Raw genomic sequence first — 27,955 nt, forward strand, 5'->3', positions numbered from 1 at the left:
TTTATTTAAATATAAAATCCACTTTATTCTGATCGTTTTCTATTAACAGACATTAAACAACATGATCAACCAATCAGACGCACTGAAGCATAAACCAGCAGATTCCTTAAACAGCAGCAGCAGGGAACAGCAGCTCCTAATGAAAATCATGATGGAAGTTAAGTGAAACTTAATCAAGGCTTCAGAGAATAGAACAAATGAGGTCAAAGTTCAGGTTAAAACCCAGCAGACATCGAAAAACCTGTTCTGGATATCTCCACCGATCTTTCTCATGACTCTGCTCCTCTTCAGCAGAACAATGAAGATGTTTCCATGCAGGAGAAAGCAGAGACTTAAAGTTGTTTGTCTGAAAGTTTCAACAAAGTTGAAGACTTCGGTGGTACTTCAGGTTCCTCTGGTTGACCAAACATTAAATCCTGAAAGATCTGAGTGTGCAGGTGGAACAGCAGGTCCCTGGAGACCATACATTGATCCTGGACCAGGTCTCAAGAACTAAAACAACATTAAAAACTGTAGAACGGGAGACTGAAGGTTCTGTTAGGTGTTGGAACACGAGGCAGAAACACTTGTTAGGGAACATAAAGCTCTGCTAGAAACCTTCTCAGGGTTCTCTGATGAACCCAGCCCCAGGGGAGCTCCTTACAGCTTCAGCATGAATGAATTTCACCTTTGGGATCTCAAACAGTTCTTGAAGGTTCCTGCATACACCTGGGCCATGTCTTCTGACCAACTGACCATGTTTGAGATGAAAAGCTCAAAGTTAAGAAGATTCTCTTTATTTTGTGTTGCTAATGAACCACAGGAACCTTCCTTCCTCCTCAGTGACTGAGCAGCCTCAGACGAGCCAACCAGCCTCCAAGTAGAGACGTGGACGTTTTGGATCTGGTCTGAGGAGCCGGAGCTGCAGGAGACTTCTTGGCAGCTGCTTCCTGGTAAAGCATGGTGGCGCTGTTGTGCAGGTCGGTGCTGACGAAGCACTGGCTGCCTCTGATGTGGTCGACGCCGCGGACAGACGGGTGTCCTCGGTATGGCAGAGGGAAGCACGGCTCCTCCTCGGTGATGGTGCTGATCCGTTCGTTGCTCAGGTACCTGTGCGGGTCCTCTCTACCTGTTCAGGAGAGGAGAGCAGCAGGGCATTCAGGAAACAGCTCCAATCCCTGAAATTATTCCAAGATCCTCCATAAAACAGTAAAATATTACATTCAAATAAAACGGAACCAGAATTTTAGCAGAACTTTTCTTGGACCACAGCATTACTAAATGAAATCAAAGCATTCAGATTAAATAGCAACAATCTAAGGAGAAGAAGACTGAGTGAGGTGGCGCTGGATTGGACCACTGGGTCACATGATCATTCCACCTCATTAAATAAAAACATGATTCATGTTTTTATTTATGGTTTCAGATGTTTCACAACAACAGTTAAAGCAGAATTTTTCACAAAAATGGAATTTCTAGAATTATTTCTGGGTTTTCAGTTTAAGATATTTTATTACAGAGACTGTTGAGATGAGTCTGAGGGCCTCTTTGACTCCGCCCCTTTGACTCCTTGTGTTTGCTGATTAGGTGATCAAACACCTGAGTCCCTGAGTTTGGTCTGGCAGGTGGCAGCTGGTTCTGCTGCAGCATTCAGAGTCAGTGACTGAGTCTGAGGCTGTTTGGGACAGGTGAGCCTACCTTTCCTTCCCTGAGCTCTACGTTTGGAGGAAGAGCCGGATACTCCCAGGATGGAGTCCACCGGCATGGAGACGGGCCGAGGTTTACCTGGAAAAGGTCAACAAACAGAATCCTTTAGGAGGAGTGAGAGACAAGTCTGAATTCATCAGCAACCGAGACGCCATTTAAAACCTGTAGTGGACCTCCGTCCCAGCACCCAAACCCAGAACAGCTCTGAATGTCTGTTCTGTTTAGAGTTCTGACGAAAAGCATCCTCAGTTGGTGGCGAATAACCGATGAAACACTGATATAAGCCAGAAGATGGTTCAGTTTGATGCTGAGACTGGAAACACAGACCCAACGATTCTGAAGCAGAACTTCCATCTGAAGGCTTCTTTCACACTAAAGACTAAAAATGATTAGAATAAAGTTCCTGCTTTAGTCTGATAAATAGATCAGAACCCCGCAGAACCGTTAGGTCCATATGTGCACTTGGAGCTGCTGAGATTTTTTTTTGGTTTTATTTTTGACAGGTGATTCTACTATGTTCTTGTCATTGAGTCAGTTCTGGTGTCCCACAGGGTTCTGACCTCAGATCAGGTGAGATCCTTTAGGTCACACCATCAGAAAAATAATCAGCTCTCTTCCATCACATTCAGTAAGTTCAACCGTTCCAGACCTGGATGCTCCAAACATTCTCTAACCTTTTTTAAACATCACAGCAGAACTCTCCTCTCTCAGACTGCTGACCTGATAGATTTGTGAGCTTCAAAAACCAGGACCATGAGGAGCTCAATGAGATCAACTCCACCATCTCCTGCTCTGTAAGGACAAGGAGTAGCATTGCATGCCTTTCTGTTTTACTCACAGCGGGAAGTGGAACGCTGTCTGAGGCGGATCGGAACCAGCTGCTTGACTTCAGAAGGAGGATCCTCAGCAAGATGTTGGTGAACGTCTGCATCCAGAGACGAGTTTGGAGATACAGGATGTGTTTTCCCGACTGAGGCGATATTTTTCTCCCTGCAGGGAGGAGGAGGTTCAGTCTCACAGTTGGAAATGCAGAAGAAAATGAATAAGTGTGGAACTCACAGAGGAACGTATGGAGCTGCTGGAGGAGGAGGGATGTACAGATCCAGGATGGTGGTCTTCCCTTTCCTCCCTGGAGCATCTGTAGATTTTGGAGATCTGTAGAGACTGGGAGCGCCCTGAGACGTCTAAAAGAAGGAAAAGTGATGTGGATCAGAGAAGTCCCAACAGATAGGTTCCTGCTGGTGTCTGCTCCAGCTTCCAGTGGACTTCCACATCACAAGGTAATAAAAAGATAAAATAAGGCTGAAACATCACAGCTGCTGCTGGTTCCCACCTTCAGAACCGACATTCAGAAGCTGCAGGAACCATGAACACAGTTTATCTCCTGCAGGTTAATCCTGCTTTTTTTTTTTTTTTTAAGATATTTTTTTGGCGCCAGAGGCCTTTATTTTGACAGTAGGTAGACAGGAAGGAGGGGCAAAGAGAGGGGGAGACATTCGGCAAAGGTCGCCGGGTCCGGGACTCGAACCCGGGACAGCCGCTTTGAGGACTATAGCCTCTATATGTGGTTAACCCCTACAACACCCAGCGCCGCGCCCTTAATCCTGCTTTTTAAAGTGAAGTTCATTTTTCAGCTTTTCTTTCTGTTGTACTTTGAAACTCCTGCTCTTTTGTGACTTCCTGTTGGTGTGGCTCGAATTAAGCTGAACAACATTAGAACAACGAAAGAAAAGTTGGATAAGAGGAACCCAAGCAGAGGTTCTGGGGCAACTTGGTGAAAGGTGATAACCTGAGACAGAACCTGACCCTGACCTTCAGCGAGTTATTGAAGAAGCTTATCTTCTCCAAACACTCACATCCTGGACCAGCACAGCCCGCCTCTCAGAGAGCCAACCAATGAGTCATCCTCCAAGGAGAGTCCGGAGCGTTTCCTGCTGGATTCTTTCAGGGAAAAGAGGGAGAAAAACATCTCCATTGTTCTGCAAACGCAGAAACAGACTGAAGGAGCTGAACCTGAAAGAGCTGCTGCTCCTGAAGGAGGTACACTGAAACAACTGAGGAATCTGGCTCAGAGAGCTTCAGATCTTCCTATTCACGTAAAACCTCACCTCCTCCCTCAGATGAAGAACATTTAATTTGCAGCTGATCTCAGGTCTGCTTTATTTTGGACTTCTCAGATTTCTCTTCAGGCTTTGACAGCAGCTGAAGCCAGTTTATCCGCCCTGGGTGGCGATTACCGCCACCTAGAGGTTAGATGGAGATACTTGGTTCATCCTGACTAAAGGGTTCAGATGTTCATGTGAATTTGTTTCTGGTTTCAAGTTTCATCTACAGAGGGACTAGGCTTGTTCTGTGGTGTGTTCAGGTGCTGCATGTAAGCTCTGGACATCAGAAACTTCAGCCAGAAGTCTGGATGACGGGCTGAGCACCTGTACAAGCGGCGGCCTCCAGCGCAGGTTTTTCAGCGGAGCAGCTGCGATTCCCAAAGTTCCTGACGGCCTCTTCTTCACCACCAAGGTGATGCTTCCAGAATCCGTCCTCATCTTCTCCACCAAGTGTTTGAGCTGCCAGCCCACCTGAGCCAACCACAGAGCAGAAGTTAACATCAGTGGGGTCAGGGAATCAGAAGCTGGTTAGCTTAGCTTAGCATAAAGACTGTAAATGAAGGTAAACAGCTAGCCTAGCGACATCTGCTGTAGCTCCAACCTGGATTACCTCTGACCTATAAAGCGAAAGCTTCTGTCACAGCTGATGGAGAACATTTAGGCAAACCAGCTTGCTCTCATGGGAAACTGATGCTTCGTTAAGTTAACCAAAGTATGAATCATAACACAGCTTTGAAAACCATCTTTGATTGTTACTCCCCCAACGGTATTTGTTCCTCAGTGGAGTTCCTCAGGGATTTATACTCAGACATGTTTTACTCTTCTCACACATGCTCTAATGACAGCTCCTGATCCAGAACTTGATCCAGTGTGGATCAACTCTGCATGTCTGTTGTTTCTCCTGCAGCAGTCCAGCATGTCTCAGTGTAAAGTTGTCACAAAGGAACAAAGTTTCTGTGCAGCAGACGAGAATCTGTTCAGTTGTAGAAGAGAATCAGTTTGTGCAGACGTCCTGTGGTTGTTCCTACATTGGTCCATCATTCTGCTCTGAAGCTTCATATTTAGCTGACAGAGGAGAGGTTGGATAAATGAACGAGAAGTTTGGACTCACCACTGTCTGCTTGTTGACCTGAATAACTTCATCTCCAGCGTGAATCTTCTGAGTTTTATCTGCAGGAGACTGAACAGAGGCAGGACCAACAAATGTCAGTGTTTACAGCTCAGTTCTGGTTCTAACAGCAGCAGCTGCAGCAGACTCACGTTCTCTGTAGTTCCTGTGATGACATGAAGTCCATCGTAGGTGGATTTGATGTAAATTCCCTGGAAGATCAAACAACAGTGAAGGTCTGAGGATAAGACCAGCTCACATAGTTAGAGCAGATCTGCATTCTGAATTGTATGTGCTTTGGTTTTCCTCTCTAAATGGACCAAGGTTCCTGCTGAAACACAAACATCTGGTAGAGCTCCTCAGAGAAAGTCTGAACTGAGGCTTCTCGTTTCGCGGCTGATGAAGATGAGGTCTGTCTGGATCTAAACTCACCAGTCCCTCTCCAGGCCTGATGTTGGTGATGTGAACCTCCTCCAGGCAGGACGTCTCTCTCTTCGAGGGGTCACAGGTTGCCTGGACGGTCTTCTCACAGACGGCATTCAGAGCCTTAGACTGAAACATGGCAGAAAACCTCTGAACCATCAGACGTCAGGGTTTAAATCAATTTTATCTGAAAACACTCCGAGGAGAACTTTATACCAACAGAACCTGGACTTCTAAGGCTTTCTAAACAGTATATATAGAAGCTCTGAAAGTTCTAGCTAAAAACCAAACCTCATCATCACGGATCTCAGATATGTATGGTCTCCACTTCACTATGGAGCAATCAAGATCTTCAGTAAATTAATTAGATCAGGTTCTGGAGGTGACTTTGCACTGTTTAGCAGAGGTTCTTGTTTTGGTCCTGGTCGAGCATCTCTGAGAACCAGACCTAAGCTTCCAACTCTTAAAGCCAGTGAATAGTCCTGAGAACTTCAGAGGTCTGAGTCCAGGTCCAAACAGACTAAACTAATTAATTACTGAAAATCAATGGATCAAAATCAGACAATGCTCTCAGACCTCAACAGAATAATTGAATAAACTAATTAAACTGGCTTTGAAGAACATGACGTGTCCACAGGGACGTGTTGAGCTAAGGTGTGTCCTGCAGGACATCAGATGGCCTATTTAAAGGATGAACAGTAGTCATTGTGCTGTTAGGTATGATGGGGTGTCCCACACTGAGGGAGGACCACAGAAAGCTACAGAGAGTCACCGATGGAGGAGCGTGTTGAACCTGTAGGCTATCAGAACATCTCCACTCAGCTTCATGCTCCTCTGACCACAGCTGCATGTTATTTAGGGTCCAGGTCCATCAGTGTCAGATCCCACCATCCAGCATCCTGTGATTTTAAGTGGACCTAACGAAGGACAGCCGAGGAGGACACCATGATTAGAAACAAGTACTAAAACGCATGATGAGGCACTGAGCTTCTGGGAAAACATCTGGTAAAATGATGAGACAACCCTGAAGCTTATTGGCCAGTTACAACAGCTCTGGAGCCACAGTAAAACACGGAGAAGGCTCGGTAATGGTCTGGGGCTGCTTGACTGAATCAGATACAGGGTGTCTGGAAGGAAATCTGGAGACTATCCTGGAGCGCTGGAGCAAAATGTGCTGTCCAGAGTCAGTCTGGACTCTTCTGAAGTGGGCCTGATGATCCCTTAACCTCAATCCTTCTGAACATCTGTAGAAGAAGCTGCAGCATGAAGACGCTTACCTTCTAACCTGAGGAGTCTCATGGTGCGTTCACACCGAACGCGGATTCTGTGAATATTTCGCGTCATTTGTGTGCTTATGCCCGCTTGATATTCCACGTGAACTTCGCGTTGCCAAATGGCAACAAGCGGCAACGCTTCGCCACGTCATCAAGTAGGAGGAGCTTCCATCTGCTGCTTGCTGGTTTCAACTGAACATGGCGGACATGGATTTTCATGGACCTAATTACTGTGTTTTACCGGTGGAGAGCCAAAAAACGCCACCGACGTCAACGTCCCTGGGTTCACCAGATTCTTCAGGGACAGGAACAGTTCGGAGATTACCACCACTTATTCCAGGAGCTGCGTCTGGATGACGGTCGATTTCAGCGGTACTTCTGTCTATCCGGGACCCAGTTCGAAGATCTGCTGTCCCGCGTTGGGAGATGAATCGGCCTCCGGGACACCAACTACCGGCGCTGTATCCCCGCTGCTGAAATCCTGTCCATCTGTCTTCAGTGAGTAAATAAATCTCTGCTCAGTAAAAAAAAACTGCCGATTTTTAATGTCCACATCTCCTAAATATAAGATATTTGTGCCTAAACATAACCAGGTCCTTTCTGTACTTGTCTCTGTAAAAGTAATTAGTTGAGTCATACATCTCTGGCTTGCTGCACACTGTCACTATGATCTGGTCCTCCATCTTCATTGACAACCGCTTCTTCTCCGCTGCAGTCTTTCACCCTACGTCACACCACATCCAGTCCCTGATTGGTTGACGCGACGCGAATTTAGGAAAAACTTCAGATTTTTTAATTTGTCCATCGCTCTCGCTCCGCCTTCCGCACCGCGTCCTCCGTCTCCTTCGCACTGCGACGCTCCCATCCTGAACGCACCTATACATAGGGATAACGTGTAAATCGGCCGCTCCTATCGCAGAATCCGCGTTCGGTGTGAACGCACCATAACACAGATGTACAGGCAGCGACTGATTCCACCAAAGCATGAAGGAAGAGGGACCATCATCACCATCTGATTTTCTGTTGATGACTTTATGTTATCTTCACGTTATCTGAGTATCTGAGGGACGACTGAGTGGTTTTCTTTCTTTGATGGAACATCTTCATCCACATCTGTATTCAGGAGGTTTTACTTGTATTCATTCTGCTGCAGTAAAAGCTGCTGACAGACAGGGGGCAGGATAAGCCGTCCTCTTATTTACCTACAGAAGAAATCCAACTGAAACTTTAATGTTTCTGAGCTGAGTTTAACCTGCAGCAGCTTCACACCTCCTTTCATCCAGCTGCTCCCCAGTAAACAGTGACTTCAGCAGGAACACCAATGAGCCTGAGCTTCAATCCAGGAACACCGAGCTTCTGCTGCTGCAAGAAAAGCTTTTAGTCATTTCCGCAGCTGAAGGTTTCTGTTCTCAAGGAACGTCCAGCAGGAAGCGTTATCTAAGACAGGAAGCGGACGTTCCAGATCTGAACAAACAATCGTGCAGCTTCACATCAACAAAAGGAAGAGAGCGTGCTTCTGATCAGGAACAGACAGAAGATGAAGAAGGTGTACTCACCACCTCCAGAATCTTCTCCTCCATCTCATACACGGTGCAGTCCTGCAGGCACAGAGATGACAGATACATATTTATCAGGGAAGACAGCTGCAGCCTGATCCTGCTGAGGAACAAACAGCTGACAAGTACTTTATCTGGAAATTATCTGGAACCAGTGTCACATGAATCAAAGCCAGACACCGAGTTCTGTTTGCTAAACGGTTCTAACAGAACCAGAAGAGTCAGTAAAAAAAGGACAACCCTGCAGGAGTCATCTCTTATATTTCTGAGTTCATCTCCTCAAATGAATGTCGCACTTTCCAACTTTACCAACAGACTCAGCGTTTTATTTGGAGCAACAAAAACCTCAAACATGCAGAGTTTTTAGGATGTTTTTAAATGAGTTTGTGAGAAAAAGCAGACGTCAGCAGCCACAAAACTTTCCTCCTCCAAAGCTGGAACTGTTGGAGGTTGGTAGGAAAAAGAGGAGCAGACTGTCAGTGGGAAAACAAATATTTGAGAAATGACAGCCTGCAGGAGAGTGAAAGCAGGGGGAAGAGACCACAATTGCCTCCCAGAGACACAGAGGATTCTTCCCGCGGTCGGTTAAATAACAGCTGGCTGTAAACGGGCTGACAGGATGATTGCATGACAGCACAGGCTGGAGACACCTCACAGATGTCTGCAGAGACATGCAGGGAGGCGACGTGCTGCAGCAGCTATCCAAACACATGGCCCCTGCTGGGAGGGAGCGTCTGTGGAAGAAGTGCTGGGAAAACCATCACAGGAGCTAAGCTGCTTCTTCTGCCTGAGTTTTTAATCAAACTGAAACCTTCTGTTCGGGCGAGAGAGGAAACCTTCACCTCACTGATGCATTTGCAGAAGCAGCTTCCTGGGCGCGGCGCTGGTGGTGTAGGGGTTAAGCGGGCGACCGAGGCTATAGTCCTCGATGCGGCTGTCCCGGGTTTGAGTCCCAGCGACCTTTGTTGAATGTCTGCACTCTCTTTGCCCTCTTTCCTGTCTACCTACTATCGAAAAATTTAAAATAAAGGCCTCTAGTGCTGCAAAAAAAATATATATATATATATATATAAAAAAAAGAAGCTTCTTGCTAAATTTTCATGAAGTCGAATAAAACCAAGAGATTCAGATTGAAAGCTGTAACATTTCCAGCCTGAACACTGATTCTGAGAACAGTCTAAACATCCACAGGACCAAGCAGATGGACTGAACCACAGAGAGAAGTAAACATCACGGTGTCCAATCTAAGACTTTCCTGTTTGTACCCCTTTTATCATTAAAAACAGCATTAGTTCCTGTAAACAGAAGCTATCTGCTGCATCTGCAACAGTGGAGTTGGGATCGACTTCAGTTCATGACCCTTTGTGTTCCTGCTTCTTCTGAGCATCACCGACCTTCTGTACGGTGGAGGTGAGCTCCAGGCACAGCTGGATGATTCTGCTTCTGGTGGACGTGAAGTCGTTGGGGCTTGTCAGAGGAGACCTGATAAAACAGAAGATCATTATAATTATTATGATTATAATCCTGTTCTAGATGCACAATTTTATTTAAAAATCATTTTTGTTTCCCACCAAATCAATATATTTATATAGAAAATGTCTGTTTACTGAGAGCAAACTGGTGCAAAGTCCAGTTCCTTGTTTAGGTGCACAAACATCTGATTATTGATCTGGTCTACATCAGTGGGTGTGGTTAAAAGATGAATGAATGAAGCTTGAGAGTCCTTCACACGTTCAATACGTTCGATCTCTCACTGAGCAGTGAACGTCTGCAAACATTCCGGCTGAGGAACATCTCATGATCTCACTTATAAGGAACACCAAAGGAACCCATTTATCTCTGATGCTGGTCTTGAGTCCAAAAACTCAACTTAAGACTCAGCTGAGAAATTCAGCCTGATTCATCTGCCTATGAGACTCTGTTCATGTAGTAAAGAATCAGTAGGAGTCAGTTTCACAGAGAGCAGAAGAAGTGAAGTTTTGTGAACATAATAGAACATTTTCTGTTTACTCAAACCTGATTGGACGGTAGCAGCTCAGTTAAAGTTCAAACTGCCCAGTCAGAGTAGAGTTTCTAAAGGTGGAGCAGACGTTGTGAGTTTCCCAATGATCACATGGAAACTACAGGAACGTATCTGTTGATCCTGCAGTTAGTTTTTGCCCTGTAGCTCATTACATTCTAGATAAAAACATGATTCTGCAGGAGGAAATGTGGTTCTGAGGATGGGAATCTGGTTTCTGGAGCTGCCTAAAAATGAAAACAGTTTGAGATTCCATTTATTTCTCCGGAATATGCATTTCCATTCTGAAATCATCTGGAGTTTTAGAATGTGATGTTTGAGAAAACACGGTTAAGGAGATTCCTCCTCACAGAAAACACATCGATACCAGTCAGCTGTCTGTGGTTCTGTGTAAACTGTTGCTGTCAGTGAACTTTCTGCCAACAGTATCAATCTTGGCACATTTTCAGCTCATTTTATCCTGCTGCAGAAAATAAATCGACATGTTTTTACTGTGAGGCTTCAGAGGAAGCTGATTGGATCAAACTCCAACATCTTCTGGTACTTAAAAGGTCTCAGATCTTATCTGACCAGTGGTCATAATGCTCTGGATGATCCGTTCCAACAGCTCTACAAGCTCTCCCTGCAGAACAACCAACCAATATATCTGACCCAAACGGACCCTCAAGGAACCAGAACTCTGAGGTGATTCTGCACGTTGGAAACCCTGAATGTGGAGAGCAGCTCCAGTCAGGAGATGCTTGTCTCTACAGGGACAGTTTTTTCCGTTCTTCTCCCTCTAGTTAAGGAAGGTGGCAGCATAACTGGCGTCTCTTCGGCTCCCTTCACACTGCAGGTCTTGATGCTCAGTTCTGATTTTTTTCTAAAATCAGATTTGTTTGCGTCGTCCTTCACATTACTTTTAAAATGTTGCCTATACTGGACTCCAATGTAAACTGACCTGCATGTGTAAATGATGTCACACACAGCACACTTTGGTCCAGCAAACATCTAAGACATTAGTGTCATTGCTTTTGTAACGTGCCTATCTGACAGATCCATTTAATGTGTCAGCGGGTGCTTAGGAGGAAACGCACAAATAAAGCATAACTGAAACTCATTTTATCAGAGAGGTCTGTTTGGATGCAGGAAGATCCAAATCCCAATTTGGCTGAAAAAAAGGTGGCAGTCCATATATTAATGAGGTCTAGTGTGTTGCTGTCCCTCTACTGTTAAGGACCGTTGTAGCTCTCATCCATCCTGCATCAAGATGGCGCCGCAGATGGTCGCCTCGGCGTGTTGGTGCGCATTGTTTTGTTTTGTTTTTTGCTTTAAAACGGTCTTCTGTGATGGTACCCGGAGCTCTCTCACCAGAGAAGAACTCATGAACATCAGGGCTACTACACCAGAGGAGTTATTTCCAACATTTCTACCTACTGCTCTGGAATATTTGGACATCCTGGTTAAAGGTGCGCTCACCTTTGTTCACCTTTGTTCACGCAGTGAAACGCCGGAAGAGAGGGAAACGGGCTGGGGTGCTGGTACGTCTTCGCCAGCGTGGACTACGAACACCGTTACCTGGAATATTTCTCTCTAACGTGCGCTCACTTCCCAACAAAATGGAGGAACTACAACTGTTGTTGGGGAAAAACAGGGACTTTTATTCATCGGCAGTTTTGTGCTTCACGGAGACGTGGCTGTGTGGATTAATACCGGACTCTGCGCTGCAGCTGGCAGGATTCCAGCTCTACAGAGCGGACAGAGACACGGAACTCTCCGGCAAAGCGAAAGGTGGAGGAATCTGTTTTTACCTCAACAGTGGTTGGTGCAACGACGTGACAGTGATTCAGCAGCACTGTTCTCCAGACCTGGAAGCCTTCATCATAAACTGTAAGCCTTTCTATTCCCCCCGTGAGTTCGCTTCGTTCATCCTGGTCGGTGTTTACATCCCGCCGCAAGCTAACGTGCAGGTCGCACAGCGCATGCTCGCCGACCAGATACTGAGTGTGGAGCGGACCAACCCGGACTCCTTAGTAATCGTCGTTGGTGACTTTAACAAAGGTAATCTGACCCACGAACTCCCCAAATACAGACAGTTTATAAAATGTCCGACCAGAGAGGACAACATTCTGGATCACTGTTACACCACCATCAGAGACGCTTATCACGCCGTCCCACGTGCTGCACTGGGCCAATCCGACCACATCATGGTCCACCTGATTCCTGCATACAGGCAGAAACTAAAGCTCTGCAAACCTGTTGTGAGGACGTCAAGGAAGTGGAGCAGTGAGGCTGTGGAGAATCTCCAGGCGTGTTTAGGCTGTACAGACTGGGATGTGTTCAGGACTACTACCAACAGTCTGGACGAGTACACAGAGGCTGTGACTTCCTACATCAGCTTCTGTGAGGACAGCTGTGTACCATCATACACCAGGGTGAGTTACAACAACGACAAACCCTGGTTCACAGCTAAACTCAGAATGTTAAGACTGGATAAGGAAGAGGCCTTCAGGAGTGGGGACAAAGACATATACAGAGAGGCCAAGTACAAGTTTGGCAAGGCAGTGAAAGAGGCCAAACGACTGTACTCTGAGAAGCTCCAAAACCAGTTCTCAGCCAACGACTCTGCGTCTGTCTGGAAAGGGCTCAAGCAAATCACCAACTACAAGCCGAAAGCCCCCCACTCCATCAACGACCGACGCCTCGCCAACGACCTGAACGAGTTCTACTGCCGCTTTGAAAGACAAAGGGACAGTCCTGCAACCATCTCCCACGACGCCCCCCAACAGCTGCAGCCACAATCCACCACCCCCACCTCCCCAACCTCAAGAGGGGCCTTGGCACCTCCAACCCCCACCCTGAAGTTCCCCCCCACCAGCCCCCTACCCACGCCGAGGACGGCTCTTTCCATCCAGGAGAGGGACGTCAACAAACTCTTCAGGAGACAGAACCCCCGGAAAGCTGCTGGTCCGGATTCTGTCTCACCAGCCAGCCTGAAGCACTGCGCTGATCAGCTGTCTCCAGTCTTCACAGACATTTTTAACACCTCACTGGAGACATGTCATGTGCCAGCCTGCTTCAAGTCCTCCACCATCGTCCCTGTTCCCAAGAAGCCAAGGACCACAGGGCTTAATGACTTCAGACCCGTCGCCCTGACCTCTGTGGTGATGAAGTCCTTTGAGCGCCTTGTGCTCTCACACCTAAAAGACATCACCGACCCCCTCCTGGACCCCCTGCAGTTTGCCTACAGAGCCAACAGGTCTGTAGATGATGCAGTCAACCTAGCCCTTCACTTCATCCTCCGGCACCTGGACTCCACAGGAACCTACGCCAGGATCCTGTTTGTGGATTTCAGCTCTGCCTTCAACACCATCGTCCCAGTTCTGCTACAGGAGAAACTCTCCCAGCTGAGTGTGCCCGACTCCACCTGCAGGTGGATCACTGACTTCCTGTCTGACAGGAAGCAGCGCGTGAGGCTGGGGAAGCACGTCTCTGACTCCCTGACCATCAGCACCAGTTCCCCCCAAGGCTGTGTTCTCTCGCCTCTGCTCTTCTCCCTGTACACCAACAGCTGCACCTCCAGTCACCAGTCTGTCAAGCTTCTGAAGTTTGCGGACGACACCACCCTGATCGGACTCATCTCTGATGGTGACGAGTCTGCGTACAGATGGGAGGTGGACCATCTGTTGGACTGGTGCAGCCAGAACAACCTTGAGCTCAACGCTCTAAAGACAGTGGAGATGGTTGTGGACTTCAGGCAGAACCCAGCCCCACCTGCCCCATCACCCTCTGTGACTCCACAATTGACACTGTGGAATCTTTCCGCTTCCTGGGAACCATCATCTCCCAGGATCTCAAGTGGGAGCCAAACATCAGCTCCCTCATCAAGAAAGCCCAGCAGAGGATGTTCTTCCTGCGGCAGCTGAAGAAATTCAACCTGCCAAAGACTATGATGGTGCACTTCTACACAGCCATCATTGAGTCCATCCTCACCTCCTCCATCACCATCTGGTACGCCGCTGCTACAGCCAAGGATAAGGGCAGGCTGCAGCGTGTCATTCGGTCTGCTGAGAAGGTGATTGGCTGCAGTCTACTGTCGCTCCAGGAACTGTACACCTCCAGGACCCTGAAGCGGGCCGGGAAGATTCTGGCTGATCCCTCCCACCCCGGTCACAGACTCTTTGAGACTCTCCCCTCTGGCAGGAGGCTGCGGTCCATCCGGACCAAAACCTCACGCCACAAGAACAGTTTTTTCCCATCTGCCACCAGCCTGGTTAACAAAGCCCAGAAACCACCCTGACACTCTCCCTTTCACCCACACCCCCCTTTTTTTGCTGACAGGACACCTGTAACCTGTAACTCTATGAGTTACATTAACGCTCAGCTTGGACTCCTGCTTTACTTGCACAATGATCATCTGCACTGTTGTATTGCTCTTGCATCTTATACTGCTCTATATTTACTCTCACTCACTTAAAACTGTGCACATATATTTATATTATATTGTAGATATGTTTATACTGTTTAATTTGTATTGTATTGCACCGACTACGCCAAAACAAATTCCTTGTATGTCCAAAAACGTACTTGGCAATAAAGCTTTTCTGATTCTGATTCTAACTGTTATCACTTCCCGCCGGAGTAAAGTTGTGACAAATGTCATTAGAAAGTGACGTCACAGTGGTTGTTCCCACTGGAGTCGCATTCAAAAAGATTAGATATGAGTCCGATTCAGGACCACATGTAGAAGTGGATCAAGTCTGAATTGAACAAATCAGATACGAGCCAGATCTGAGTGTTCACACTTGTTCTAAAAGTCTGACCTGGTCACTGGACTTCACACAAAAAAATCTGATTTGGCCACATTTGCACTTGACACATGACCCTGTCTTTTAGTGTTTAACCCTTTCTCTCTCCTAGACATGGCTACTGACTGAGCTTCTACTGTGACTAACTCTATGTTCTCTCTTTCAGACTCTAACCTTGAAAACTGGATCAGAGTTTATCTGTTCTTTCTTTCTAGATGAAACGACTAAAGGAGCTACATCCATTAACATTTACTTTTCCTTCCCATAGAAAGTACTCCTGGATCAGTGCTTCTTTGTTCTTTTTGTATCTCTGCTCTGTTCTCTCAAACCCCCAGTCGGTCGTGGCAGATGGCCGCTCACACTGAGCCTGGTTCTGGTTCTGCTGGAGGTTTCTTCCTGTTAAAAGGGAGTTTTTCCTCTCCACTGTCGCTACATGCATGCTCAGTATGAGGGATTGCTGCAAAGTCAACACCAGTGACTGTCCACTGTCTCTACATGCTCATCCAGGAGGAGTGAATGCTGCAAGTCACTGACTGGATGCAATCTGCTGGGTTTCCTTAGATAGAAAAACTTTTTATCCAATTTGAATAAATAACTGAATCTGACTGTTTGATAGTTAGGATTAATAGGAATGTATGAACCTGACTTAAAATCTATATGATTTGATTGTATTGACTTAGTCCATTTTAAAGTTACCCACCTTTCACACAATGCAACAGGAAACAACTCTCTCCAATTATTTTTACCTCCGCCTTCCTCCCTGTTGGTTGGAGTAAGGGGGAGTCAGGTTTAGCCTAAACTGGCTCAGTTATGGTTGAGGTCCAAACACACCCTCCATTTCTGCTACCCGTATGACTCCTTCTCTTTTCCATTGGTTGTAATCAGTCTAACAGAGGGAGGTATCCCAATCCTTGTGGTTTTTAGTATAACAATGACCATCAGTGGCTCTAGATGGAGAAACTTTATCAGTTTATTATTATACTTAGTGCCCCTTCACATTCTAAAATATCCAAACTCTAACACTCAGTAGTTTATTCTAACCTCCCCAACAACCCTGCACCATTCAAAGTCTTTGTGAAGAGCCTTCAGACGGCGTCTGTTGTGAATTGATGCTTTATAAATAAAACTGAATTGAACTGAATTTGCCTGCAGTGTGAAAGGGTGCCTCCAACAGAGAACTGACTTTGTTCTAGTAGAGAATCAATGGGGGAGATAATGGAGTCATGGAAGAAGCTGCTAAGCTGTTAGAAGAAGGGTTTATTACACAAAGTTTTTTCCGTACATTTTTGAGATGGGTGAAAATGATTTTTTTTACACTTTTAAAAAATTGCAAATAAAAAGTTTATTGACAGACCTACATTGTTCTAATCATTCTTTGTCTGGGTCACTCAGCCAGAATCAAACAGAATAAAAACAACTAAATCCAAATCCGTCAGAGGTATGAATAATTATGAGCCTCTCTGAACAACAAACTGAGCCAGAACCATGAGCCTTCCAACCAGTGTGAACCGTTCTGAATAGAACAGAACAGAACCTGTTCTGCAAAGATTTCCCTGTGAGCTGAGCTTGAAGACGGGGCATCGGGATGACCTGGTCCAGGTCGGCTTCATGACCGACCCAACAGCTTGATTCCGGACCTTCAAAGTAGGCACTGTCTTCTCTTGCAGTTCCTGGTGGCTCCTAAAGGATCCCGGTGGTTCCTAAAGGCTCCTGTTGGTTCACGGTGGTTCCTAAAGGTTCCTGGTGGTTCCTAAAGGATCCCGGTGGTTCCTAGAAGGTTCCTGGTGGTTCCTGAAGGATCCCGGTGGTTCCTAAAGGCTCCTGTTGGTTCACGGTGGTTCCTAAAGGTTCCTGGTGGTTCCTAAAGGCTCCTGTTGGTTCACGGTGGTTCCTAAAGGTTCCTGGTGGTTCCTAAAGGATCCCGGTGGTTCCTAGAAGGTTCCTGGTGGTTCCTAAAGGTTCCTGGTGGTTCCTAAAGGATCCCGGTGGTTCCTAGAAGGTTCCTGGTGGTTCCTAAAGGTTCCTGGTGGTTCCTAAAGGATCCCGGTGGTTCCTAAAGGCTCCTGTTGGTTCACGGTGGTTCCTAGAAGGTTCCAGATGGTTCCTAGAAGGATCCCGATGGTTCCTAGAAGGATCCTGATGGTTCCTAGAAGGTTCCCGGTGGTTCCTAAAGGCTCCTGGTGGTTCGTTTTCCCTTCCCCCTCAATTTACCTTAAGGTGTTGGAAGGTCTTGGACTTTTAGGCAGCCTTTTTTAAACCTCCAGAGAGAAACTCCAAGTAAACTTTTGATGAACGTTGAACCTAAGATGATATTTTAAATGTTTGTTTCATTTTGTTTGTGTTAACTTAATTAAGGAAATCGTGTCGTTTCGTTGTTTCTCATCCTGTTTTTATTGTTTCTAACCGGACCTCGAGTCTGAATTGATGATTCTATCCATCTAGTCCTTGGTGAGATTAATAAAAACATATAATCCTTGATTGTCTGTAAATAATTTGATCATAGAAATATTAATTCTGATAAATATTCAGAACCTGCCTCTTCTTTTGGAACCGTTCTCTGGCCCAGACAGAGGACTGATTTTTGATGGATCCAGTGATAAATTAAGAGTTGTACAGTAATACAACTTAGTGTAGATTATTAATTCTCTTCCCTGGAATTAAAACCAATCATGAAACCAAATCAGCAGAAAGCTAAACTGGTCCCCGAGTTTAGAGGAACCAGAACAGGACTTTTGACTAGTCCATCTGCTTTGACATGGATCATATTCCATGTCCTCAGCGTGTCCTACCAAGTCTTACCTGTCCAACCAGGCTAGCAGACTCTTGGCGGCCGCGATCAGATCCACCACGGCGCTCAGGAACTCGTTGGAGGGCTGATGGGAGTTCTTGTTCTGGTATTCGGGGTTCTTCCGGCGCTGCATCACGGCGCTGCTCAGGTTGTGGTGTGCCGTGCGCATCGTCCCCACCAGAATCTTCAGGCTGTCCGCCTCCACACCATAGTTCTGTTCAGAAACAAGAACAGGTGAGCGGGTTTGTGGCAGCTGAGACTACATTTCCCATGAGAACCAGCAGCGTCTCCACCTGCCCAATCAGGACGGTTTCAGTCCTGATCAAGGACCTGCTGATGAACGTTGAGATGAACCACTGAATGACTGAACTCGTCTCTGTTCTGAACAGACTAATATTCTCTCCACTGAGATTTTCCTCAACAAGAGAGTCTGATAAATGACTTAGTGGTGCCAAGTTTTCTGACTGCAGAAGGTCCAACATGTTGTGAACGCTGAGCTCCACCTCATCTGAGGAAGGTCAAACGTTCCAGGCAGGCGTCCTGATGCTCCAAGAAACTCCAAGTATCAGCAGGATCTGAACTTTAAACAAATATGAGTTAGAGGAGCGTTTATCTGAGTTCTAAAAGATCCTGCAGAGATCTGAAAACCAGTGAAACCAGCTGCAGCAGTGGAACACCACCATAAAGCATCTAATTTGGACCTGATGATGGAGGAGAACTGAGTAGGCTGTTTCTCCAACAGTAGCTGCTGGGTACAGCCTAGAGCTTCCAGGATAAAGGTCCAGGAATCAGCGGTCCACAGGGGAAGGGTGGGGGCCTTTCTGACAGGTGGGAGGGGCCCCATCTGTTTCCTGCAGTAAAACCTGCTGCTCTGGACCTTCTGAGTTTAACAGGAAACCCATAATGCGTGCTGCAGAACTTTGATTGTTTCAGGTCCAAACTTCAGCAGCTAAAAGTAAAAACCTGGTTCACTGATTAACAAACCTTGATGAACTCAGAACTTAAGCTTCAACTGAGTTTATTTCAGCAGCTGAAACCAGAACAGCAGCTGAGTATGTTTGGATCAGAACGTGACAGGAAATGTTCCACATCCACATCTTCTGTCTGGAACTAAGAAACCTGCTGATCTCCCTACAAGGTACCAACCAGAGAGCAGAGCAGATCCACCGCCTCCAGAACCAGCTCTTGGTGTCCGACCCGCACCACGCCCAGAGACAGCAGCTCCTGGTGGGTCATCCTGAGCAGCTTCTCCCCGTCCACCTGCTGCTGCTGGAAGGATGGGATGTACTGCTGCAGACTGTCATCCAGACCTGGGACACACAGGAGACACGAAGCATTCACACACGGCAGGAGAAGCTGCTGTAGACCTCCTAAACCTTCTCGCTTTCAGACCTGGAACAGAAGGTCCGAGCAGCTGTTGGATGAGATGCTTTTATGGATTTTACGTTCTGGTGAAACCAAAAGTAAATTTGCCCACTGATGGGTAATCATGTTTGTGTATGAAGGAAGGTTTGGTTGCAGGGTTCAGGAAGGAAGCTCAAATATCCTCCTGATCCAGATTCTGACTGAAACCAAACTCTGCAGCTGTTTGCTCTCAGACCTGAAACGAAACATCAGGAGAAACTTTGAGTCAATATTAACTGTCTGCAGGTCCGACAGCTTCCACCCAACGCCTTCCCTTCATCCTATCAACAGGAGGTTTGGTTCTGATCAACATCCTGCATGTCTCTGAGCTTTAACAGAGAGGAAAACCCAACAGAACCTGAGAGCGATTGGTTAGTAATTAGGATCCGGGCCTAAAAACATCAACCAGGGTTCAATAGAGGACCACACACACACACAGATTTGTATTTCTACCCTCATGAGGACTTCGACTTACATTCATTAATGCCCTGACCCTGACCCTGACCCTGACCCTGACCAGTACATTCCTCCAGATTTCAGACCAAAAACAAATTATTATTTAATGAATAAAGCCTAAAGGGCTCACTACTCATCACTGCTGTGTCACAAGGTGTCCTGAGAGAAGATGTCAAATAATGACTGGACACAGCATGGAAAGAAAAGGAAGGACCGTCCCCAGATCCAGAACCCCTGGTGGAACAAACTAACCATTACCAGTATATTCCCAACCCAACATTTACCATTAATGTGACACCAGAAAATAACAGAAAAGGTCCTACATAGGTTACTTAAACACACACACAGATAAAATCTAAACCTTTAAAAGTGTCTAATCAGATGTTCCAGGACTATCCTGACATGAAGATAAACTGAACTCATGTGTTTGGTTGAGCTGGGAGCTTCTAAAGCCCAGAGCTGGAGATACGTCAGGAGTTAGAGGGTAACCAGCAGGTTGAGATGGTGGACTCCCACCTTCTGCTGATTTTAATGTCAGTCCATGCAGAAAGCTGTGGGCGGGATGAGACCGGTCCGATGCTGCAGGACCAGAGTTTCTACATGTTGTTGCTAAATGAAGCTCTCTAGATGAGCGTCCCTGAAGGCTGCGGCTTTCTGCATCAGAATGTTTGAAACAAGTTTTATTTCTTTATTTTTAGTAAAATACATAAAATGACAAATCTCAGTTATTGTGTGTCGCTATGGAAGAGTACAGCAGATTTCAGATTTCTGCCACACAGAGCTGTCATCAGCACAAACCCACAACACCACATGTGGACCGGGACAGAACTAAACCCGTTACACTTTCAAGGACTTCAAGGAATTCAAGCTCTTTGGAAACACTACATTTAAATTTAAGGCATTTTCAAGGATTTCAAGCTTCTGTAAAAACCTAGAAAATAAAGACTCAGCAAACTCTACGCTGATTTTCAAACATAATAAAACCTGATTAATGAATGAATATTTTCACTTGATTGCTGAGAATATTTGGCAGATTAACTGAAACACAGAGCTGCTTCACTGGAGGCTAAACTGGCCTCAAATCTGGGAAATCTACAGGAAATTAATGATATTATTTGGTTAATATGACAAAAATGCATTTATTGCTTGTTTATAATGTGCTTTATTTTAGAAACTGTAATAAATAGAAGGAATAAATCCTGAGTTAATTTATTGTTCACGGTTTATATCAATATGTTTGACATCTGATCTCATAATTTATGAGAATTTATAATTCGATAAATATGAGGACATATGAGAAGTTAATGTCAGCAGTGGATCTGTAGATCCGACTCTATGGGAGGAAAGAGGCCATGAAGAGGTCGTGAGGTCCAGTTGATAACTCTAGAACCTGCAGAAGTTCCCAGCTTGTGAAGAAATATGGCCAGGAAACCCAGTATGATATCTACCTAAGGTCCGGTACAAAGAGAGTCCCAGTTTTCTTCAGCACCACGTTGGACCAACAGAACAGTTCTTCTGAAACAGTTATAGGGGTTTTCTAACAGGAAATCACTAAGAAGGTTCTGTTCGGATAACTCTAGAACCTGCAGAAGAACCCAATTTTATTCTGCAAACTGGTCCCAGTGTTCATCCAGAACCAGATGACCCCACATGAGGTCCTGGGAAATCATGGGATTCCAAGAGAGAAGTTGGCTGGTTCCGTGGCGCCATTCTGAGCCAAACCCTGACCTCTGACCCGACCTCGTCAGCAGCATGAGGGGTTCGAGATAAAAGGATCAATAGAGCTCCAAGCAGCCTGACCCAGGAAGAGTTCACCACTTCTCTTATTCTGACCCGTTGTGAAAAACTCCTCTAAAAGCCAATAGAGACGTGGACCCACTCAGAATATCAGAACAACCCAAAAGACAACCCTCAACAGCACCAGTACCAAAGTTTAATGGAGCAACGCAGCTCAAAATGTATTCTGAGACACAAAGCCTGATGAAGCATCAGGAAGCAGAGCAGCAAGCAAACAGGACCAGAACCAGCCTCTAAGGTTCCAGCTCAGCAATGAGTCAACATCTCAGCTGGAAACACAACACACACCAAATGGTGTCCAGCTCCACTGGTGTGAAACCAACTGGACCAGTCATAAAAGCAGGACAACAGATGGTCAACGATGACTGCGGCTGCAGGGAGGAAGATTCCCGCCAGACTAATCAGGAATCAGGGAGAAGAACCTTCTCTTCCTTATCCGGGTTTAAACCGGGTTCCAAAGAGTTCCTCAACTGACTAAGCTCAAAGGTAGTAATGGTCCAAATTAACGTAAAATTGACTAAAATGTTTTTTTTTCTCAACAGAATCTTTCTAAAACCACTGATTCATCTCTAATCACAGAACCGCTTTTAAACAGCTCAGAACTTCCCAAACTTCTAATCTGCTGCTTCTCTTCCTCACAGTCCTGAAGCAACTGGAAGTTCATCTCCAGAACATGAAACAGCAGGAACCTCCACATCCATCCATCATCCATCAATCATCCATCCATCTCAGACAGCTTCAGGGAAAGGATGTGGGCGGGTCAGCACATCTACGGGTTCCTGTTGGAAACCCGGATCTCATGGAGTCTCCTCAGCTGCTCCTGGGAACATCAGGATGACCAGGTTCCACTGACGCGTCCAGGAGTTCCCACAGAGATCCCAGAGACATTTGTAGATCTGCTGCAGAAACAAACCAGGACAGACTCTTAGTTCCTGAACGTTCCTGCTTGGAAAGATGCCCGGAACATTCCCAGTCCCCGCCTGGAAACCAGAACCGCAGGCTTCACTGACGACACTCAACAAACAAAGCTGCGTTCGCTGTTAGTCGGACCTGACGCCATTCGGTGACAGTTGGTGGAATCTCCGACCACATCAATGAGGGCTGAGGAGGTGGAGCCGAGCCAGAAGTCGGATTCATCTTTAATTAAACCCAAATGAGCCGGTGTCAGGATGGTGTAATGGGAAGAATCATCCAGAACTTACTGGATTTATTGACTGAAATCACAGCTCAGTTCAGAACCAAAAACCTTCCGGTTTTATCTACTCTGGACTCTTTTCTCTCTGTGCAGAACTCTGAACTGGTTCTGAGGGACAGTCTGCTGCAGATCCAATCCTGGAGCAGTTCTTATGTTCCCTTCAGGTGTTTACAGTATGGTCTGACATGAAGCTCTCAGGTGGAACATTGGGTTCTGGTTAAAAGCTGCTGAGGACCACATGATGCTGACGAGAACAGAGGAACCAATGAGAACGTCCTGTTTCCTTAGAGGTCCGACCTGCTTACAGCTTTCTAAGGTCTGCAACACAACCCAACTCCTCTGAGTTCTAACAGAATTCCCAGATTATTCCCATTCATGGATCGACGGCTGTATCCCTAACCTTTACTGGGTTTAGATGAACAACCTGCATCAGAAGAACTGCTGATGTGTTTACTAACTGAAAAACGTGGGAATTTTCTGTTTTGATATATTTAATGAACAGGAGGAAAATCGGATTCTTCACTGTTGGACCTGCTGATCAGCGATCAGAACCAACTGATCAGTGGATTACTAGTGATGTGTAAAAACTAAAAAAGGAAACAGGCTGAAGATTCCTGTCTGCAGCAGGCCACCTGTCTACATCTCACCAACCAGAACCAGAACAGAATTCCCATGTGTTCTGTTTGTCTGCAGAGGCCTGATCTGTTTGTTTCTGTCTCTGTCTCACAGTTACGTTTCTGGACCTTTGGCCTCTGCAGGATGTTCTGTCAGTACTGATGGGATGACCTCTTCGTGATCTGGTTCTGGTGAAACTTAAGCTGTGGAGATTTTTGGATCCTTGGACCGTTCGTCTGAACTGAAACTTCAAATGCAACATGCTGCAGACTGTTCAGGAGCTCAGTAACATGTGACTGGATCAGAACCTGCAGGTCAAACACGGAAGGACGGGCTTAAAGATCCAGCTGAGTGCAGATTATGATGTCAGATTAGATGTTCTGGATCTTCATCTGCTTCCGATCCGATCTGACAGGAACCAGCATTGTATATGAGGCTCAGAGAGGATGAAATGGGTCAGGGAGTCAAACAGGTAAGGAAAGAGAAACACCAACGGCTCGGCTCGTTAATCATTTATCCAAATCGACGGACGAAGCAGGACCGGACCGTCCCACTGACCCCTCCCGTCTGGGTCAAGGACGCACTTCTACTCTACTTAGTAAACGGTTCAAACAAAAAACTGATTTTATATCAAACTCTGGGACCATTCAAAGAAACCACTCAGCACAGGACGGGTCCTTTTATGGAAAACACCCAGCCAGTTCTGATCCGACCCGACCTCGACAGGAAACATTCAGGTCCATCTGAGCAGGACGAGGGCTGTTATTCATAGCTTCAACAGAACCATCTGGGAGGGGACACAGTCTTTGTCCAGGAGGAAGCAGGATTTCCTCCAGAGCTCCATGAATTCAGAAAAGTGAACAAACAGGAACCGGCCCAGTTCACGGTCCGAATGATGTCCGGTTTCTCTGAGAACAGTGTAGCAGGTCTACTGCAACTTTCAGAATAACATCAGATTAATTTTATAGGAAACTGATTAAACGGATCAATAATCAGAACCATCAGGTCCAATATTGTGTGCCACCGAGTCAGAACCAGAATATGAGATTCTGCTCTCTGTTTGTGGGCTCGGTTTCCTGCAGATACCTCCAAGTCTCACCAACAATAAACTGAACATGGATCAGCCATCTTGCTGCTGACCCAGTCCAAACATCCTGCAGCCTCCAGTGGTTCAATGTTTCTCTAAATGCTGGAAGGTGGAACATCTGGAGATGCTGCTGGTCTCCTCCATCCAGGATCAACCAGATGATCTTAGCAGCAGCTGTAGCATCGGTTCTGCTGCAGGTTGCAGCTGGTTTCTCCCCACCTCCTAATAAACAGCGTCTGTAACGATGTTGTGCCTCAGAGGTGTTAAACCTGTCGGAGCGTCAGCTGAGGTGTTCCTGCACCTGTCAGGGAACCAGAAGAATGTGGACCTGTCTGAACATGTGAGAGTTCATCCCAACACAGTCAGGAATTCACTGCAATATCACAACTACTCCACAGATAATTGCAGGGTTCTGGTTCTGCTTACTACAGGATATTTTATTTCAGTAGGAGCTGCAGGAACTTTCTCCAGATGTTGATGCTGGTCAGAGTTCTAGACTACTGGCCGTGCACCGCTTTGTTGGACTTGAGGTCAGGCTGCCAAGGTCCTTGGGTTTACTTCTTTAAAAAAAAAAACAACAACAAAAGGTAAATGGTCCACCTTGGGTCCAGTTTAAGACCCTGTCCCTCAAACTGGACCCAGTAACTACCTGTTGAAGACAAACAGAACTAGATTTCCTTTTTTTGAACATGCAGGAAGAATGTTGGAGCAAATGACCGACAACCATTCTGGTTGGACAACACGGAACAAACATGGATCCATCCATCCAGTCACTGCAATGATTTCTCAAATCCACCTGATTGGAGCTGACCAATAACACATAACTTCCTGTTGTCTGGACCAATAAAAGGGATTCCTGCATATGGTGGGAAACTGTGCATTTCCTTTCTGGCAAACCTGTTAGCTCACATTCAGCTAGTTGCATTTGGACATTTCTGCAGGTTGTTTGTGTTTTTTAGCAATCAAATAATATTCAAAGCCTGCAATGCAAATCTGCAAGCCTTGCACACCACAACCAGCAGTTTGGTAGCTTAAAGTCTGTGTTTCTGCAGAGATGTCCAAAAACAAACAGATTAACTAGGAAACTTCCTCCACTGGTTTGGATGGAACAGAAGGTTTTAGCTGAAGGTCCTTTCGGACCACAGCTTTTCCTGAAAGGTAGAATCAGCACCACACAGATGGCTCAGTGAAGGTTCTATCACAAGCTGCAGATGATGGAGAGATTCTGAAATCTCCAGATCAGGACTGTTTCTGTGCAAGGCAGGCTGAGTGGACGAGCTGCCAAGCCACTGGGAATGATCCAACAGCACTCTGTGGGAATATCCTGAACATATCAGAGGATTGAGGAGACTGAACATGGAGCAGGATTCAGAAGGAATACAGATCCACCCTCAAAAGACCCTGAACCCCCAGACACCGACCAGTTCAGCAGAGATCTTAGTGGAGCACAGCGGCTCGTTTCTCCAACACGGTAATAAAAATGTTATAGCAGCCCTGCAGACCTTCACTGACTGAAGCACAGCTGCAGAGTCCAAAGCCATCTAACATCAGCACATCTGGTCCAGATATGCCCAGGTACAAGATACTACTGCTGGACACCTGAGGAATGGGACCAAACACCTGGAACTCTTCATGGTTTGGTCTCTTCGTTGCAGGAACAAAGCTCTGCAATGAGGAGAGTGCTACAAGTGTTGGGATAAGAAACGGAATCATTAGTGGAAAAACTTTTTCTGGGAAGTGTTGCAACCAGAATGGACAGATCTAAATATCAGGAACTTCTCCGGTCTGATATGAACAGGTCAGGCCTGTTTCTTACCTGATGAACAGCCCACAGGTCGGGACATAAATATGAAACAGACACAGAGAGAAACACCAGCAGGTTAAACTCCAACTTCCAGATCAGCCACAACATTAAAACCACCTTCTCAGCCCTCCCCAGGCTGAGTTATAAAACTTCCTTCTTCCACTTCCTGTTTTGATTTTCTGTGTTCTAATCATTTCTGGTTTTTTGAATGCAGAACCAGCAGCTGTTGGTTTCTGTGACTGCAGGAGCAGAACAAATCACAATGAAGTCAGAAGAAAACATAAACCGGGTTTATAGGTTCTTTAGTGATTTAGGGTTTGACTAGTTTCAATGTGTAAGATTTCAAACAAAAAGCAGTGAAATATCCCTTTAATCCAGACTATTTTCAGTGGGCCTCTGGTGTTTGTGGAGGTGTTATTTCCTCTGGACTCAAACCTTCAGCTGATGTTTCACTGAGTGGTTTTAATGTTCTGACTGAGGACTCTGGCTTTAAAAACACTTCTGGTTCTGTTAGAACACCTGTCACCTGACAACCTGTCATCGTCGTTCCAGATTATCACACTGAAACAAACTAAACCCCCTGGCAGCCTCACCTCTCATCCACCTGTTTATCATTCAGGCTCATTATGTGGCAGTCTCACCTCTCATCCAGTCATCCACCTGTTTATCATTCAGGCTCATTATGTGGCTGCCTCACCTCTCATCCACCTGTTTATCATTCAGGCTCATTATGTGGCAGCCTCACCTCTCATCCAGTCATCCACCTGTTTATCATTCAGGCTCATTATGTGGCTGCCTCACCTCTCATCCACCTGTTTATCATTCAGGCTCATTATGTGGCAGCCTCACCTCTCATCCACCTGTTTATCATTCAGGCTCATTATGTGGCTGCCTCACCTCTCATCCAGTCATCCACCTGTTTATCATTCAGGCTCATTATGTGGCTGCCTCACCTCTCATCCAGTCATCCACCTGTTTATCATTCAGGCTCATTATGTGGCAGCCTCACCTCTCATCCACCTGTTTATCATTCAGGCTCATTATGTGGCAGCCTCACCTCTCATCCAGTCATCCACCTGTTTATCATTCAGGCTCATTATGTGGCAGTCTCACCTCTCATCCAGTCATCCACCTGTTTATCATTCAGGCTCATTATGTGGCAGCCTCACCTCTCATCCACCTGTTTATCATTCAGGCTCATTATGTGGCAGTCTCACCTCTCATCCAGTCATCCACCTGTTTATCATTCAGGCTCATTATGTGGCAGTCTCACCTCTCATCCAGTCATCCACCTGTTTATCATTCAGGCTCATTATGTGGCAGTCTCACCTCTCATCCAGTCATCCACCTGTTGCGGACTCCACCCGTTGACAGCCTCCATGATGTCCCGGGCAGAGCTTCAGAACCAGGCTGGAGCAAACGGTCTCCTGACCGGCTACTCGGACATCCTCCCCACGGAAACGTCCGCTCCGACTCCCGAATTCAGAGAGAAATTCTGTAGATGTCTGTCAAAATCACTCCCGCTGAACTTTAACCTTCTGAAACACTTTGAGGTTCGGTTAGATGTTCAGGCAAGTTCGGGTAAACTCTATTAGAATCGCTCCTACCGGTCTTTGACCACTTAAAACAACCTGACGGCCCGTAGAAGTTCACACAAAGTTTGGATAAAGACCCATAAAGAGTTCGGACAGAATCGCTTCTGGTCGCTCTGTTGTGTCCAACTGCTCGCCTAGAAAGAGTCCACACCGTGCGCTGATTGGGTGTCATTTTACAGGAGTTAGACACGCCCCTTTGTTTTCTCCTCCAATCAGTGGAGATGAATCAATTCGCCCCTCTATTGGTGGAGGCTG

General features: G+C 46.2%; 1 protein-coding gene across 3 annotated transcripts; it reads right to left on the reverse strand.

Moving 5' to 3' along the window:
- Positions 1–27,841, reverse strand: cnksr3 (cnksr family member 3). Of its 3 annotated transcripts, none has more exons than XM_047388412.1 (13): positions 27,435–27,841; positions 18,894–19,057; positions 17,759–17,961; positions 9,547–9,634; positions 8,153–8,194; positions 5,332–5,451; positions 5,052–5,111; positions 4,903–4,971; positions 4,116–4,262; positions 2,746–2,870; positions 2,525–2,676; positions 1,678–1,764; positions 1–1,108 (listed from the first exon to the last, which is right to left on the reverse strand). In XM_047388412.1, exons 1-13 carry the CDS (start codon positions 27,484–27,486, stop codon positions 819–821), a joined length of 1,599 nt encoding a protein of 532 aa, XP_047244368.1. In that variant the 5' UTR covers positions 27,487–27,841; the 3' UTR covers positions 1–818. The 3 variants fall into 3 exon arrangements, with proteins under 3 accessions (XP_047244368.1, XP_047244369.1, XP_047244370.1); XM_047388413.1 differs by lacking the exon at positions 27,435–27,841 and adding an exon at positions 26,747–26,765; XM_047388414.1 differs by lacking the exon at positions 4,116–4,262.
- Between the last annotated feature and the right edge of the window lie 114 nt (positions 27,842–27,955).

This window comes from Girardinichthys multiradiatus, chromosome 15 (genome assembly GCF_021462225.1).
Source record: "Girardinichthys multiradiatus isolate DD_20200921_A chromosome 15, DD_fGirMul_XY1, whole genome shotgun sequence".
NCBI classification, from domain to species: domain Eukaryota; kingdom Metazoa; phylum Chordata; class Actinopteri; order Cyprinodontiformes; family Goodeidae; genus Girardinichthys; species Girardinichthys multiradiatus.